This window comes from Dicentrarchus labrax, unplaced genomic scaffold, assembly GCF_905237075.1.
Source record: "Dicentrarchus labrax unplaced genomic scaffold, dlabrax2021, whole genome shotgun sequence".
Classification (NCBI taxonomy): domain Eukaryota; kingdom Metazoa; phylum Chordata; class Actinopteri; family Moronidae; genus Dicentrarchus; species Dicentrarchus labrax.
The window spans coordinates 18675542-18693134 of record NW_026136708.1 but is presented as its reverse complement, the minus strand read 5'-3'; the positions used below and the strand labels follow the sequence as shown (position 1 = coordinate 18693134).

General features: G+C 40.9%; 1 protein-coding gene across 5 annotated transcripts in view; it reads right to left on the bottom strand.

Moving 5' to 3' along the window:
* Positions 1-1693: 1693 nt before the first annotated feature.
* Positions 1694-17593, bottom strand: part of sash1a (SAM and SH3 domain containing 1a) — a 162379-nt gene continuing 146479 nt past the window's right edge. For all 5 annotated transcript variants that reach the window (XM_051408033.1, XM_051408034.1, XM_051408035.1 and 2 more), the window contains 8 exons: positions 16349-16481; positions 15244-15413; positions 14866-15075; positions 12265-12415; positions 11636-11764; positions 7689-8731; positions 5078-5209; positions 1694-4572 (listed from right to left, as the gene is read on the bottom strand). In XM_051408033.1, coding sequence (XP_051263993.1) covers positions 4312-4572; positions 5078-5209; positions 7689-8731; positions 11636-11764; positions 12265-12415; positions 14866-15075; positions 15244-15413; positions 16349-16481 — 2229 coding nt within the window. In that variant the 3' untranslated portion in view covers positions 1694-4311. The remainder of the gene's footprint in view (positions 4573-5077; positions 5210-7688; positions 8732-11635; positions 11765-12264; positions 12416-14865; positions 15076-15243; positions 15414-16348; positions 16482-17593) is intronic.

The following is a 17593-nucleotide window of genomic DNA, read 5'->3' as shown; positions in this document are numbered from 1 at the left end:
GGTAGTATCCTGGGGCTTGGAATTTAACTCAGAGTTCCTCAGAGTTTGTACAATTTCACACAGATTCAAGTAAACAGTGTCTTCCCAAGTAAATTGTATTTGGATAATAGTAAGAGACTGAGACTGAGACATTTGAAGGAAGCCAAAAAGGTAAACTCAATTAAGGGGCCTCTTACGTCTAAGAGGCTGCTTAATTGAGTTTACCAAATCAATAGTATTCTGTGCAGGGGGAATAACCCTGGGAGCTACAAATAACAGATAGTTAAATTTGCCTTCCAACACTAAAGTAAACTTTAGGAGTCAGACTTCACACTCTCCACAAACTTTCTGAGGAACTGCTTAAGTGACTTCCAGGATCCCTGGAGGGAAACGAGTGGCTATAGAATTATCACACTCATTACAGATTATTGGTGAGGAATCTTTGGTATCATAATGGCTATTCTCACTATGCTGTGGCTATGTGATTTGTGTCTGCTAATTATTCAGGCTCTGTAATGTTATGATCCAGTCATATCTCAGAAAGGTCAAAACTTATTGTTGGATATTAATGAAATAAAAAAGTCTGTGATTCACCAGCAGAAATTGAGGGAATTCTCATAACAGATTGCAGGTTTTGGTCTGAATTATTATTACAGACATGCATAAATGTTGCAGAGAGTGGTTCAAAATAATGGGGCACAAGGCAGAAAGTCTTCATTGAAATAAGCTCTCATCTTTTCCTCCTGAGAGTTTTAAATTGGATGAGCAACTGTATCTGAGGAAGACAGAGTCGTGAACTGAAAGCTAACTGCTCATTATGGCTGTGTGAAGGAGGATTATTGTACAGCGGCTCCTTTTTTTAAAAGGCACAAGCAACTAGCAAATGAAGAAACACAACATGTTTTTGTTCTTATTCTTCTTGAAAGGAAATGCTTGTTCAGTGGCGTGTGTTTCCACTTAGAAGGATGCCAAACACCAGCTGAGATAGAAGTTGCGCAAGTAAAATCTTCTCAGAAGCAGTCTTTTGGGACAAAATTTTGTCAAATTGGGGTCCATTGTCTGGGCACCTATTTGGGGTTTCTTGACATGAAAAAGACTGGAAAAACTCTGCATTGTTTCATTGACAACAGCTGCAGTGCAACAGGAGCCAGACAGGCAGTTGAACTCTACCGTCTTGGTCCTGGAGCAGATGTGTATAGTTTTTTAAATGAGGCATTAAAAACCAGACGCAACAAGACAATGTTTTTAAGCTCTTTGGTTTCAGACTCCAACCACCGACTGAACCTTTGACAGGGTAGTAGGTACAGGAGCTGTTATTCTTAAATATTGTTCCACATCCCAATAAGGTCACAGAATTGTCTACTGTTTTCCCCCTTTGACCAAACCATAGAAAATGTATGAGCTTCTTTTCGTTTTCTTACATCTAAGAATAAAATAATAGCATGTTTGGACAGAAGGGTTTTAATCAAATCAAGTCTAGGGTTATTATTAATTTTGCTGCCCATGCACACTTTTTCATTTTTAATTTTAAAATGTTGTTAAGAAAGTTATCAACAGGCCAATGTCCAGGGTCAGAGTTAACCACATTAATGAAAAGAGCCAGTAGGCCATGCCCATGTCTTTCCACTTCTGTTCTGTGTGTGTGTGTGTGTGTGTGTGTGTGTGTGTGTGTGTGTGTGTGTGTGTGTGTGTAGCAATAATCAGTAGGCCAGCATATGGCAAGAAACAGTTTTTTATTATATTTCAGAATGACAAATAGCTATGGACATTACTTTTGTTGTTTCAATACACAAGCAAATCTGTATGGACAATCATTAGGTAGATGAAAACCAAATAAAATAGTTTGTACACATATTTTACAATACATACTGTAGTTCCTCACTGGCTAAAGCAATATGCATTATGCAGGAAGGTATTGCTATTCATATAGTACAGCTAATTACAGTTGATATGAAAAAAAAGCAAAAATAAGTTATTTAAATATCAATTACATATACAGAATGTGCAACTTTTGCTAAGCATTTCATATATGTAATTAAGAATTTATTTTTGTAAGACTGCAAAAACAAACTGGAAGTGAACAACTGGAACAGGTTAACCTGTGAATGGTTATTAAACTTGGCATTGGGAACTCAATACTAAAATAAAATACCAGCATAACCCACTGAAACCCTTTACAATACCTGACAACAAATGTCCATTTATGGACCTGTGAACAAAATGTAGCCAATTTCGCCTATAAAACAGCTAGATTTACCCTCTAAAGTGCATTTACAGTGTCAGTATTTTCATTCTTTACAAAACACTCATTGGGTCTTTTTTATTTAATAATGACCCCCCCATCCTTGCTTTCTCAGAGCACCACTTTGATTGAAGAGGAAAAAAAGGCATCAAACATCTATCTATCAAATGCCCACTGCAAAAAAAAATCTAATTTTAACACTTGTTCAAATTTTTAAATATGAAATATATGGGATAAGCCTTTAGTTCAGTTCTAACTATGAAAGATAGAACCTAACTGTTAGAAATAAGAGGGAAAAAACCCAAACGAGGAATATTCGTTAGTTTCATTTCATGCAGTGTGCAAATGAAATGAGTTTCTGGTTGTTTTCAGTTTTTGGCCCATAGTTTCAGTAACAGGCTGACCCGACGCAGCGTTTCCCTGATTTGCAAGACTATTTAGTGTCATAGTGTATGCTGTCCTTGGAGGTCAGCTTTTCACCTGATATAATAACTGTTCTTACTATCTATCCTCAGTATGTTTGGCAAAAGTCCAATTAAGAATTTCAGACCAGCATTGATTATAGCTACAGTATAATGTGTTTAAAAAGTCCCAAACAGCTTATTATCCAGCCATAAATCAAATTCTGCAACACTGTAACCAAAGTGTAGACAGTCCAATAAATTCCAGATATGACAGCCCAGATGTCAGCTGTGTCTGTGGAACATTTTTATTTTCTTCTTCTTCCTCCCTTCCTCCCTACCTCCCTCCCTCCCTCGTCCCACAACCCCTCTGCATGAAACATGTACAGTGAATGTGTTGGGATGTTAAAGGGATGTTAAACATGGGACGACGTCTGTGTCGTGCCTGTGGATAATCATCTGGGCTTCACAAGTATAGAGACCGCAATCCATCAGAGCCATGTGGCATTTGTGGTCCACATCCATGTGCTTCACTGAAATGATCTGGTTGAGTTCAAAACATTTCTCATAAAATCTCAATTATTTCTCAGACACATTCAGAACAAAAAAAGGCTCGCACCTTTAGCACAGTTTAGCCTCAGTCACGGTATAGTCAGTACTATACATATGTTCCATTCGATGAAGCTATTCATTCATAATGGTAAGGCAACTTAATATGTGCTTGGATACACGGGAATGTATTGTTGCTGTGAAAGCTGATTGTGATTACTGGAGCAAAACAGAGCTTTCTGTAAGACTCATATTGATATCGGAGCAGGGTGTGCATCCGAGATATGCAGTGAAATAGGACATACAGTATAATATGAAATATAAAAGGTGTAATGTCCGCTTGTTTCAGCTTAGCAATGACTGAGAGCTGGCCTTGAAATAAGGCTGCAACATTCAAAAGGCTAACACAAACTTTAACATATAAATCATTTTAAAATTCAGATTATGCTATAATACAGAAACATGATACAAAATAAGCCATCTCAAAACCACCAGTTATTCATAGTTTGGTGTATGTATTTAGTTGATTAAAAGTCCGGATGTTAGGTGAATTCTGTCATCGTCATTATGAGTCTATTAGTGGGAATGAAACGTTGAATGAGAAGTAAATCACTTTGGCCAAGCTACTTCCTTAGAAGACCCTCCGATAATGTTGCCTTGCCACAAAAGATGAAAATGAAGCACTTATGAAATATGCAGGAAGTAAACCGTCCTTTCTGTATTTAAAAAACATCCGTCCTACAAAAGAGTGTGCAATCTTCCTTCAAGGCAGATCTTTATTTAAAGACTTTGGGGGTGTCTTCAGAATGGAATCCATCCCACAGAGTGAGTCTACAGTCTGTTTTTTTTTTTTTAAATTTTTTAAAGGCAATTGATATCTTGTCTTGGCTGTTAGGAGAAACTCTTCGATGCCGTAAACATTTGAGAAAAACAGACTGAGAGAGAAAACAGAGAGCAGGGTGGTTCACTGTGAGTCTTTTGACACGTGCAAGACAGGTAGTACTGCAGTGCTGTGGTCACTCGAGTGATCGTTGAGTCCTGTGGCCAATTTGCCTTTGGCCACCTACTGACCATGTTTAAATGAGATGGTACTGACCAGTGAGTTGATACCTGTTATTTTATATGACTCCACCAACACGGTTAGGACTGCACCTCTCTGTGCACGCTGACCAATCGTGCCTCACTGACCAGCCGGCGGGCGTGCCTTTCATCCCGCACACCGGCTTCCCATGCAATGCTCTCTGTTAACAAGGCCACACGATTCAGTGTGTCAATTCCCGCTGCTGCCAGAGACGTGGTGTACATGGGCAGGCCGATGGAGGTGAGCCAATCAGAGACCGTGCTGATGTTACCTGATGGCAGAGGCTTCCGGCACATCTCTGTCAAACCTCCAGAAGGGATCTGAGTGACACAATGGGGGTGAAAAGCCATTAGTTACAGTAGGTAGTCTGATGATGTCACATTGCTGAATATACACAGAGATTTGTGCTGACAAAACAATAGAGGTTTTCAGATTTTCAGGAAACTTGTTGGCAATGCAAGCCGTGTTTCTGCACGCCAGCTTTGTTTGGCCAAATCATGTAAAGCTAAAGAGTAAAGATAGACTCTATTAAGTCACTTTTAGGCTGCTTATAACAATAATACATTGACAACTGCCTCTTAAAAGTATATCTCCACATTTACCAAGCTTGTTAGATATTTAAGCAAGAATAAAAATCACTGCTCCTCAATGACGGCGCCAGCCTTGGGTACAGGGAAATTACTGACACAACTGGTCTGTTTTCCAGCCTGCATTGTTACTTTCTAGAAAAGCCTCACTAAGCATTTCTCTAGCTCTATAATTTCCCCAAAAAATAGCTCCAACATTGTCTCAATTGATATGTAGTTCTCAGTGTTGTCGCCTTACAGCCATGCGGTGTTGTTTACGGAGCTCTTTGACTCGGAGCTGGTCCATGGTGGAGGCCACGTCCTTGACGGCCTGGCCCAAGTCCTCGGAGTAACGCTGCACCAGCGGCTGGGGGATGCCGCACCGGCCATGCTGGAGGAAGGAAGGGAAGAAAGAGACATTAGATATGACTAATTCGATAGAGGAATACAATCTATGAAGTGTCCAAGAAGAGAATCTAAGAGGACAATACATCAGACATTTGAATGTGTCAGAGAGCAGTGGTTAAATAAAGAGGGCTTACATAAAAGGAGAATTTTGACTTATTACAGTCATTATGAAAATCAAGATCTGGTTATTCATGAATGAATGAAGCAGACTAATGGCATCAAAATTGCTGGTCTAAGAACATCGTCTGGCAACGTAATGATAACAATTCTAAAGGAGAGTCAGCGAAATATGAAGACAAACACTAGAAAATAGACTATAATTAAACTCTGAAGTAAGTCAGGTCAGTGTATTTTGTTCTGGTTCCTCCACAGTACATGAGCAATACCCCAATCCCCATTTCCACTGATACTGCAAGCACACGCTAGATCACGTTTTGTATGTCTACCTCTGCTATTAGCATTTTCTTTTATCTTATTTTGTATTAATAAAAAGGAAAACAGTTCAGGATGAGACAAGAGGAAAGTACAAGATGTAAGGAGAGATGCGAGGGATCAAGCATGGCAGGAAATTCTGCTGTTTTCTGTTTTCTTGTTCTCTCTGCCTTTGTGTAGACACCTGGAGCAATGGCAGGTTTCCAGCAAGGCCTGGTTTTGGTTGGCCGAACTGGACAGGAGGATGAAAGGGTGGGTGGATGGAGGAACTGATCCCTCCGGAAAGCAGAGTGGAGAGAAGGTCATAGAAGCCTACCCTTCGCACTGTCTGGGGCCAGATGCCTTTGGGCACCCAATAGTGAATTGAAGTTTAAAGACGTAATAGCCGTGCCAATATGATATCAGAGAATCACTCTCGACAGCTTAGTTTTTGAATATAAACATGTTTTTTCCCCTCTAGTTTTTCCATTTAATAAAGTATCCCAAACTTCTCAGTGCGTCAGTGTTTGTTGTCGTAAGCAAGCTGGTCTCAAGAAAATATTGTCTATAAATCTTTAAGTCTGGAGATTTCCTCATTTATATCAGCAAATATCTCATAAAGGACGAAGCAATAAAAATAATTCAAACAAAGCCTTTGATGCAAATTCTTTTTCAACTATTTTTTAATGGTCCAGTGTGCAGGATTTAGTGGCATCTAGCGATATAGTAGGCCATTAAAACTCCCTCGCTTCACCCTCCCATTCTAAGAGTAAAGGAGCAACTATGGTGGCCGTGAAACAAGCAAAAGAACGATAACGCTCCTATATGGAACCAGTGTTTGGTTTGTCCCTTCTGGGCTACTATAGAAGCATGGCGATTCAACATGGCGGACTCAATGGAAGGCAACCTGTGGAGTCTGTATATATAAACCGCTCATAAGGTAACAAAAACACAACAATAATAACAATATATTCAGTTGATTATACAATATTGAAAACAAATCTATGGATATTATATTGCTATTTCTGCCAACAGAGCGTCCTAAATGTTGCACACTGGACCATTAAGTAATTGCACACTTTAATTAGCAAATGGAAGGAATCCATTTCAAAAGGTTTTCAACATGTTCAACCTGTACAGGCTCAAACCCCATGTCTCTGCCAATCCACATCTGACTAATAGTAATCCACCAGCTGTGCTGTGGTCTAAAGCCCCATTTCTCACCTCATCCCCTGATGCCTCTGTGTGTTTGTGTTTTGTTTTCCTGCCAGCGTCGGGGGCTCTGCCATGTTAAAGGGGGCCCAGCCTGGGGTCTGGTGAGTGGCAGAGGGTTTTATAACCCTGTCTGCCTTCAGTAAGATTCAGCCCATAAACTTAACAGTCTGAACCGCATCATAGTGAGACTCAGCCCACAGTCTTTCACTCAGCTCGAGGCAGTGTATTTATTATAGGGCATACACACACACCCACACATCACTGACAAATGTGCTTGCATACAAAAAGAAACATACAAACTCTAGACTCTAATAGTCTCTATTTTTAAACTAAATGAGGTCCAAAGCAAGCTGCTGATGTTGTTGGCCTCAACACAGAGTAATTTGGATCCAAGCTGCAGTGAAATTATGACTGAGTTTAGTTAGGCATGTTACAGTGCAAAACTAAAAGAGCCTGACGCCAGACAAGTATAGCCCCGAGGTGTCTTGAAGCCTCATTTTCACATTAACCATGGAAATATGGCTTTATATGTTTTTATTATGTGTTAGCTAAAAAGAGGTTTTCTCCATACCTCATCTATATACCGTAGTGTATGTTTATTTTAATTATCAGCACAAAACATGTATGTTTAAGTGCATACAGTTCAGAATTATCAATTAATTAAGGAATCCAGTTTGAAAGTTTTTATACTTTAGCCAACTATTGCCAGCATTTGTTTGGTACATCTGTGCACTTATCAATCTGCAACCTGACGTCATGCCAAATGTAATTTATAATCTGAATTGCGAGGTGATTTTTCTTGTCTCAAGTTTAGATTAATGAAAGTTTGTTCTAACCTTGTCAGAGTAGGGCTCCTCTGTAAGATCGATTCCCTCAGCCTCCAGCCGTTGTTCCAGGAGGGTGAGCAGGTCAGGACTCATCTTGGAATGGGAAACCTTCCTTGCAACAGCCACCTTGCCCCCCAGATCAGAGAGCCACGGAGGCTGCACTGCTGGCGGAGTGCCGGACTCCTCGCCCATGGATGAGGCGGATGAGGTGGCACAGGGGCTGGCGGGGGTGCTCGGGGTCTTGGCGGGCAGAGCAGGGGCACTGGGGCTGGGGCTGCTGCTGCTGCTGCGGATTATAGGACTACTGGGATGAGAACGGTTAAGGGAGTGGGTAGGGGAGGGAGTGGGAGAGGGTGAGGAGGGCAGGGAGAGAGGGGGGTGACGTAGGCCGTTGGCTAGTCTCTCCTTAGACTTCTTGGCAGGAACGGGAGGAGGGACTGGAGGCTTTTTGGGGTGAGTCCGGATGACCCTCTCCCCGCTTGCATTAGACTCGGGGGGACTTGGAGTCAGACTGGAGAGGGGCTCTGGAGGGTTGGGGGACTGCGTCGTACGACAAGGGGGGCGAAGAGGCAGCTGGGAGGGCACAGGTGGTCTGTCGGCCCTTCCTTTTGGGCTCACTGGTGGTGTCCTATTCTGAGCTGGGGAACCCTCATCTCTAGAGACCTTGCTGGGGCTACTGTTGCCAGACTTGGGTCCGTCCTTGGTGAGTTTAAGCTCCACACCCAGATCCTTATGCTCAAAGTTCTGCTCCCAGTGCAGATCCCCAAGAGAGTGGGAGCGTTTCCATGGTCCAGTGGGCTGTGGGGGCCCATCCAGGTCCTCACAGCTGCGGCTGGCCGGAATGGGGGATTGTCTTTGGGCTTTGCGAAGCCCCAGCAGGTTGAAGCCCTTCAGGGAAGGTTTGATGAAGAAGCTTTTGGGGAACTTTGTGCGCTGGTTCTTGCTGTTCTGTTGCAGAGCCTCTGTTGACAGGGTCATGGGCAGGGTGGGGTAGTCTGGAGACTGGAGGCCTGCTGAAGAACGACTGGAACGGGAAGCCTTTCTGCTCTTACCTGCAAAATGAAAACATTTATCATATCTTAGTAATGAGATGTAGACTCTTTTCCTTTTTTAAAACAATAACTTTTTGTCATATTTACTGAAACTTTCAATATATTCTGACAGTAGCACATGAGACACATAATCTTTGAAAACAAGCTTGTTCCTCTGGCTCCTCCTTGTGCTCCTAATGTGACTAAACAATCAACTATCTTTCTTAGACATTTTTATAAAAATGTACCAACTGCTTAATATAAAACCAGATCTGTATTAACAAAGTGCATGTGATATATTTTGTCTGCCTTTCATTCACACTGTTTTCCTTTTTTCCTCTTGATAGCTGTGGATTTTGGCAAAAGTGGAGAAAATTGCTATAGAGAAAAAAAGGAAACAATATCTATAACTGAGTAACAAAATACACAAATACTCTGGATCATATATGTTTACCTCATTGGAAAACATGTTCACAGGACCAATTATTCTTAACAAGTCTGCCAGAGCCAAGTCATTTGAAAAACATTGTAAAGGCTTATCTGTAAACCACAATCAAAAGCAGAGAAATGTTTATGAGGAAGGGGTGGGGTGCCACTGGGATAAGATAAGTTCTTTGACTCATGACCAAATTGGCTGATTTGTTGTTGTCATAGCAGCAACTCCAAATAAAGATATCTGGACAGGAAAGTTCAGAAACATTGGAACAAAAGACTGAAGCAACTTACCATCTATCCTCTGGCTTACAGAGCAAAATGGATGGATGAGATGGATGGGTGCCACATAGTGTAGCTTGCCAAAGAGTTTAAATGGTTGGATGACAGACAAGAGTTCAATAGATGGAATGTCATGAAATATCTCAACAGTTCCCAGAAGAGTAAAAAAAGTTAAGCATAAAACTGCAACTTATTAATAAATAGCAAATATGTCAGAGACTAGATGCATTATTGGATTATATAGCAGCATTAGGAGCAAGTTGTACATTCAATTCTGAATATGATGAGATTTATACTGATATATAATAAGAATACTTGACCAAACTAATATTCTTATAAAATCAATAAAAAAATAAAAACTTTTGTTTTTTATATAGAAATGTAATTAGTAATAGCAACTGATTTAAGATGCACAAAATATGGTGTTTTCAAATAAACCTAAAGTTGTGTGTCATAATTTTTTCTTTATTTTGTATTATGGAGATCACTGACTGAATATCACCATTACTCGACCCCTTACTAAACTGACCAATACATCAGCACGTGATGTATGCATATGAAAATGATGAGTGGAAGTTGATTAGAAAAGAGAAGTCATCGGATGATATGAGAAAGAATGACTACTTCTAGATAGAGGAAAAAATATCAGACGTTTATGTTAAAGAAAGGTCTATTGATTAAAAGGGCATATATTCAGGGCTCGACAGTGACTTTTTTCCCCCCCAAAAGGAGAAATTTCTGCGCAATGAATTTTAATGGCTTTCTATTATTTAAATTTAAATGAAGCGTTTTGCTTTTTCAATTCTCTAGACTAATAACTATCCAGAAATATCCCATTAAGATACTGTAAAATATTAATGATTTTATAAATTTGTACAGGTAGGAGAACTGTGGAACCCTGAAACTGCAAGAAGAAATGCAGAAAGTTTACTAAATGTTATGCAGTGTTTAGTGGCATGGCAGGAAAAACAGACAGAAGAAAAGGGCATAAAAATAAAGCAAGCAGCACCAGAGTCTTTTTTTTTTTTTTTTAAAGAAGTGGCTTTTATTCCACAACTTAAATCTCTACTGTGGCAGATTGCACGCTTTAAAGTTGAACCTGAATGACACATACACACAAAAAAGGGAAACCCAGTGCTTATACTGGGACTGAACATTTATATAGAGAAGACAAGGTTTAACAAAGCAGTGATTTATGAGTTATGGAGCTGTTAAAAAGAATGTTCTGCATGGAAGAAAGAAAGCATACAGTCTTACGCAGGAGGATAGAGCAGTGTCAAAAATAAACCAAAACGAAATCTCACAAATAAGACCTCAATAGACTAATATAATCAGAACTCTCTTACAATCTATGCACTACAATTTAAAAATATTTTCATCCACATCTTTTTTTAGGCACATACTGTATGATTGTCTGTGCAATATGGTCACTATAAACACAACGAAACTGACAAATTGAAATGTTGTTATTAAACGGCAGCTGTGATCTGTTACCTGACTAGTACATTTTTTTAAAAACCTCATCAGCCTATAGAATCACCACAGCAAAATAAACAGGCATTCATTGACATGCTACTCTGCAAGCTCTTGGTCTATATTAAAAACACTTAACAGAAATACTCTCTGAGGCCATAATCATCCTCCTGATATCCTTCTATCAGCCTCGCATCCACAGGTGAAAGAGCTGGGAATCTGAGTCCATGACTGGGCAGCGAGCTTGTTCTCATCAGAACAGTTCTGTACTTTGGGGAGGCTCTCTCCCTCTGTGCTCCCAGCACTGTGGGGTGGACTAGGCTTAGTGGTCTTGAACCTGGCTCCCTCTCAGTTACAACTGGACTTTGGCACTGGCGATACAGAATGCCTATGAGATTGAAAGAGTGGCGAAGAGAGTGGAGTGACAGGATAGTAAAAGTTAATGAGGTGACGAGGGGCACCCAAACTAGAGGGCTAAAGGTGTGAGGGTTTTGGGGGCAGATATGGCAGCAAAATGGGCGGTTTGATTGGCAGGCGCTGGTCCAGAGGAGAAAGATGGGTGAGGTGTTGCAGTAGAGCAAGGGATGGAGCAGAAGTGGAAGCCAACAGAGGAAAGAGGTGAAGGAGTCGCTGTGGAACTACAGTAGGTCTAGGCTAGGCCAAGACTAGGTCTAAGCAAGGATAATTCCCAGTGGGTCTTGGGTAATGGTGGCCTAGACTACGCAAAGCTTTCATTACCATTCTCTAGGTTCTCATTGCTCTCGTAGCACCCGGAGTCCCGCGGGGAGTCTCCGACCAGGCCCCGACCCTCAGACAACAGCTTCTCCTGAGAGCCTGACAGGCCGCTACGCTCTGGATCGCTGCTGCCTGTGAATACAAAGACACACAGAAAATAGGAACATTATCAACATTAGGTTCATTAAGTTATTAGACAGCAACAGTAGAGTGGAGTGCCCCTTACTGTGATTTAAAAATGATTTGGTTTTGTTGAAATTTAGTTGATTTTTGTTTAAACTTATTCCCAAATGTAAGCCACCAAGCTGAACTGTATGCTGCACTTCAGCAAGAAAGATTATTGGGGGAAAAAAACGCAGCACCTGATCCACTTGTCTCACTTATGTACTTCAGTGCCTAAGAATGACAACTGCATGCTGGAGTTTAGATAGTCTCAAGTACTTCCGTACGTGCCGACTAATATTTTTTCCAGGAAAAGAGAGTAGATTTCGGTGAGAATTCCCAGTAAACACCAGGATCTTAATTCCAGGTCTTCAGTCATCAAAACGAATATTATTTATCTTTCATACAGCCAGGGAGTTTGAGTGAGTCAAAATCATCATGTATAATGTGTTTTTTCTGAGTCTACTTACTGTCGTACTCCTGTAGCAGCTCTACAGCAGTGAGCAGTACAGCTCTGTGCTGAGGATCTCTGATGTTCAGCTCATCCAGGTCCTCCTCTTCCAGCAACTTGAACGTGTCCAGGTCCTCGTAGCCGTTGAATAAGAAAGTGGGCATGTGTTCCTGCATGACAGAAAAAATCACGTCAGAGTTCCTTTTGAGGAGCTAAGAATGAGGGTGTCTGAAGACTAAAGAAAAAATACACCAGAATAAAGAAAAATACACTTTGGATCTGGGTCATGGGACCAAACATAAAATATATTAAGTACAAACAGTGAGGACGGGTAAGGAGAAAAGAGTAAGGTACACACTCCCCTGCTCATAATTTCCAATCCACACTGTATTTTTAAACCACTGGAGAGCCAAATCTAAAATGCTATTTAGATTTTTAGATGGCATGTAATCACTTTAAGCCATGGCTAATTCAGTTATGGCTGCCTCAACTGTCAACACTCTTTAATACGGCACAAACTTTGTCATGTTGACAGGCATATAAAAGTGAGTTGTAGCAACGTAAGCGAGTTAGCTGCACCAATCAAGTAAGAGCCGTGCAGTGCGTGGCCACAATCCCGAAAGCTATTCTAGCTGTGACCAAAATGGCAAACGGGACTTGAAAGGGAAACCCGCCAACGTAATGTGGAAACACGAAGAACCGAAGGTGGAGACGATTACATCAAAGTGCTCTTCAACCACAGACAACACAGTTTTACACACCAACACAAACAAAACCAAGGCTCGTCACCCAAACCACTGTGTTATCTGAGAGGGTACGGACATAGAGAAAAAACTTGAATACGCCCTGTGTGAGTGCACAGTCAGCTAACACTATCATTCAACACACTCATAACTCCTTCCACTTTGAATATTGCTGGGCTCTACGTTTGTGTGACCCACACACTTTGTTGTGAGAATACATAGACTGTGTGTCACCAGCGAGACCATCAATTACAATGGTGGAGTCCACAGCGGAGAACTGCGTGTCTCTGTTCTATTTCTGCTGGATGATGCAGGACTAAACAAAAGGACCACCAACTAACACAAACACAGGCAGCCGGGTCCTCTCACTCACAGTATCTTTTGTGTTTTTGGCCACTCAAAAACTCAAACATGTTCCAAAATCCAAAGGTTTTTTTGGCAGAGAATCCATCGACCGAGAAGTTACAAGGGTGTGGAGATTTACACTTTACGGTTACAGACAGGGAATGTTGATGTGTGTTCCAAATTTTGCCTCGCCAGTTTAGCCAAATGTTACTTTCTATTTATAAAAGTACAAACCAACAACAGACTCAGTCCTTTGATGTATGACAGCTGAATCATAACTCATATTGTATTTGAATGGCATATGGATCCTAACCATTTCTGTGAACATGGACACACAAAGGAAATATCTACACTGCGGAAAACAAGTGACGCACTCTTGCAGTAAAACATTTGCAAACTTATCACTACAAAAAAAAATCCCCCTCTATCAACAAGTAAAAAAAACTGTCATCTAGAGAAAAAATGCCAATGCCAAAGATGACTCATAAGAACCGAACACAAAAAGGCTGCTGCAAAAAACTTCCTAATCTTAAAACTAGTCATAAAAGACAAGAAGCACTGAAAATCAAGACAAAGGCTCTTAAAACTAGATTATTTATTTTTTTTACTTCAGCTTAAATCTATTTGCTGTGATGTTTATGAACAGTAAAGACCACTTGTGTCGGCACAAGTTGAATAACTGGATGCAAATGGTGCTTGACACGATCATGTTGGATAAGAAAAGTGTGGGCCTGGAATTCATTTTTACTTTTTCCATCATCAGCAGGCCACAAATCGAGGTAAGAGTGGTTAAAATACCTGGTAAGATAATACACATTGGCTACAAACTCTAAAATGTTCTATATGTGTTTAGTCTAACCTGCCCACTGCAGGAATCCGGTGGTGACCAAGGGGACCCGAGTGCTGTGATGCACTTGTAACACCCAGACTCACAGCTTATGACGCCTGTGCTGTAACATTAATAATGTACTCCGGATCTTTAATCTGTGACTTGGCCATTAGGCTGGCCAGAGATAAAACACACAACCCACAAAGTCTTTTTCTCTATTCGGGGAGGTGAGGCTTGCTGGCTGCATGAGTGGGAGGAGATTATATCAAGCTCACAGCTATGTGTAGGTTTTGATGAAACATGCAAGTTATTTTTTGGGGCGTGGTAGTGAGAATGTGGGTGTTAATGTTTATGCGTCAGTGTCAGATCAAACATCCTAAGCTGTGCGGGCTGTAATTACCTACACTATATTTATATTTTGGTTGTCTGCAAAAGTGTTTTGAAGATACTTGGCTAAAACAATATTTTCATTTACTTCTTAAGTTTTGTTTTCTCCAATTAAGGTGCCAGATGGGTGGGGTTTTTCAGCTCGGACAATTCGCAGATTTCTGCAAAGTTCATACAGTAGACATAATCAGTGTCTGTAAATCTACTAAACTTTACTGCTACTGAAAACTTAAAAGACACTTAGTGAGATGACCAAAATCTGTGAATCCAACAATAAGGCAATACTGTACCCAATCTGGCACTCTTGCTTATCTACCTTGAGGTTGATGCGCTCTAGCAGCTCCTCGACTGATGTGGGCTTAGGTGGTCGGCCCTTCCTCCTTCTCCTCACGGGCCTTTTGGGCTTCTCCTCTTCTTCACTCAGCACGTCCACATAGATGAACTTGAAGGTCCCCACTTTGTTGTTCAGCAGGCCCATCCATGTTCCCATGGGTGGCTTACTGATGATGTCAATCACATCACCGTGCTGGAAAATCACAATGACAAGATTTCAGAAACTCTTGCATTTCGAATTTTAACCAGATAGTTGGTCAAAAATATTGCGACTAGCGTGGAAAAACTGAACCGTTTAAACTAAAATCTTTTATCATATCCATGAACTGTAATCACTTCCATGCCCCAAAGTGTGTTTTACCTTCAGTTTGAGGGAGTCTGTGTCGTAGGGGCTGGGGGTGAAGTCTGTATGGACGCGAGCACGTCCACAAAACGGCCCCCGATAAGGCGGCTCTTCGTCATCACCATCCTCCGACTTCACACTTTCTCTGTTACTGGCTGACGAGTCTGTGGTGCTCACTGTCTGACCACCTGGACACAAACACACACAGAAGGAGATTTATAGGAGCTATAAAATGACTGCCTGTAAAGCCTTCACTGGTCACTTGTTACAAAATGATGGCATTTGACTGGAGGTTTCCTTTACACTATGCAATGCAGTAAATCCTGACTCAAGTTGTCATCTTCGTAGTCAACCTATAATAGCTTGCATTTATCAAGTTACAAGGCTACATGTGAACACTATATTCATTTTATTTTGTCAGCTTCTTTTTCAAAATTTTTGTGTCTGCTGTGAGTGGAAATCTTTAACAAGGTCTTAAGCACTTGTATAACAGATCCTGGGAGAAGCTGCATATTTCTTTTCTTTTCTTTCTTTTTGCATCTGAGGGAAGGCTGTTGAAATCATGTAGACGTGTGGGAATCGGAGAGGCAAGACTTCCTACCTAATCATTACCGCATGTTCGCTTGTCTGCCTGCAAGTTTATGTGCATGTTCTATGGCTTTGAATCACTGTAAGACGGCCAAGTATTCATGGAGGGTATTTTATCCACAGAGAGGGAGACGTGAGGGAATCAACAGGTTGAAGTAATCAGAAGGTGTAATTAGATAAGATGACCAAAGAGGTCAAAATGCACTTGAAAACTCTGTGAGATCACAGCACATAAGGCAGCTGGTGGGCCCGGGGGTAATCGATGGAGAGAATTGCTGTTCATCACTCCACAAAAATCATAATTGGTATACATGTAATGCCAGAAGCACCACAAAAGTTAAGTCAGGCAGCAAGAATCAAATGTTAGGAGCACCATCTAGTGTTAAACATTGCCTAAAACAGGCTATCAACGTAAGGTGTAAACTAAATTACAGATATTTAGATTGCCTTTACTTACATACAATATTTTACATATATACAACATAAAGATCCATTTAAAATGATCAGGCTTAAAAACAGTTTTTCTAAAACTTACTCATCGAACTCTGTCCGCTGAGTGAACTACGCAGACTTTCCACTGATCCTCCGGCCTTAAGCTTCGGCTTCTCCAGAGAGTCGGTGTCAGGCTGAGGGGACTGAGGGGAGCCAGGGGCTCCATCCGGACTGGACTAAAAGACAGAAAGAGAGGGGGAGGATCCAGATGGGTAATGAAAGGACATGGGAGGAAGATACAAAGGAAATGTCGTGCAGTTAAGAGATGAGAGGATGTGAAAGGGGGGAAAGTGTGGTTAAGAGGTCGACATACGGGGGAAACGATGGAAACAAAGAAGAAATGAAGATTAAAGGTGAAGAGGGTGGAAAAAGAATAGGGAAGTGGGGGGGTGATAAGGGTTGTCAGTATTTTTCATCTTTACTGAAAAAAAAAGGTGCATATATAAAGGTTTTTAGCATAAATGTGATTAAGTTATTAGTCAACAATTTACCAATTGTGAAAAATATACAAAGTCAGGAAGATTTCGCTGCTAAACTTTTTTTTTATTGGTTTTTTTTTATTGGTTTTATTGTTATTTGTTTGGTTTTTTTCATTTAAAAGACCTTATAAATCTTCCTGAAAAAACAGCACATCTTAAGTGACCTCAAGCTGCAGTGGTAGGGGCACCAAAAATGTCCCGCAATAATGTCATTATAAATCACAAGATTTTATTTTCTGCCTGTCCTTTCAGCTATAAGTGTTGGTTTACACTAGATGCCTCACTCTGAACAATTGATTTCAACAGGAATTGCATCAAATTATGGGTGCAATGGTAAAGTTTAAAGGAATTTGGGAATGGGAGCAGGAGAAATTACAGTGGCCCGAAACTTCTGGGCTACTGTAGAAACATCACTGTTCAACATGGCGTCCTCCGTGGAAGGTGACCCATGGCATTTGTACAGGTTCATTCTAAGTTAACAAAAACACAGTGATTCCTATATTCAGGTGATTATACACTATGAATATATGATATAGAACAACATACACCGTGCACCATGATGCATCAACACCTAGTGTTTTATTTGTCCACTAGGTGGCATTGTGGTCTATAAAATGGCCATGCTTAAGGCATCGAGACATGGCAATTAATTTTTCTTTGCTTTCTTGCAACCAATGGCTTCATGACTCATGCCAAGATATGTGGGTCACAGTGTTGAGACCACCATGACAGACAGATGATAGACTGTGCATTAATGGCACATTCGGCAGGGCAACATCAAACTGCAGGGCTGGACAGGCCACACAGTA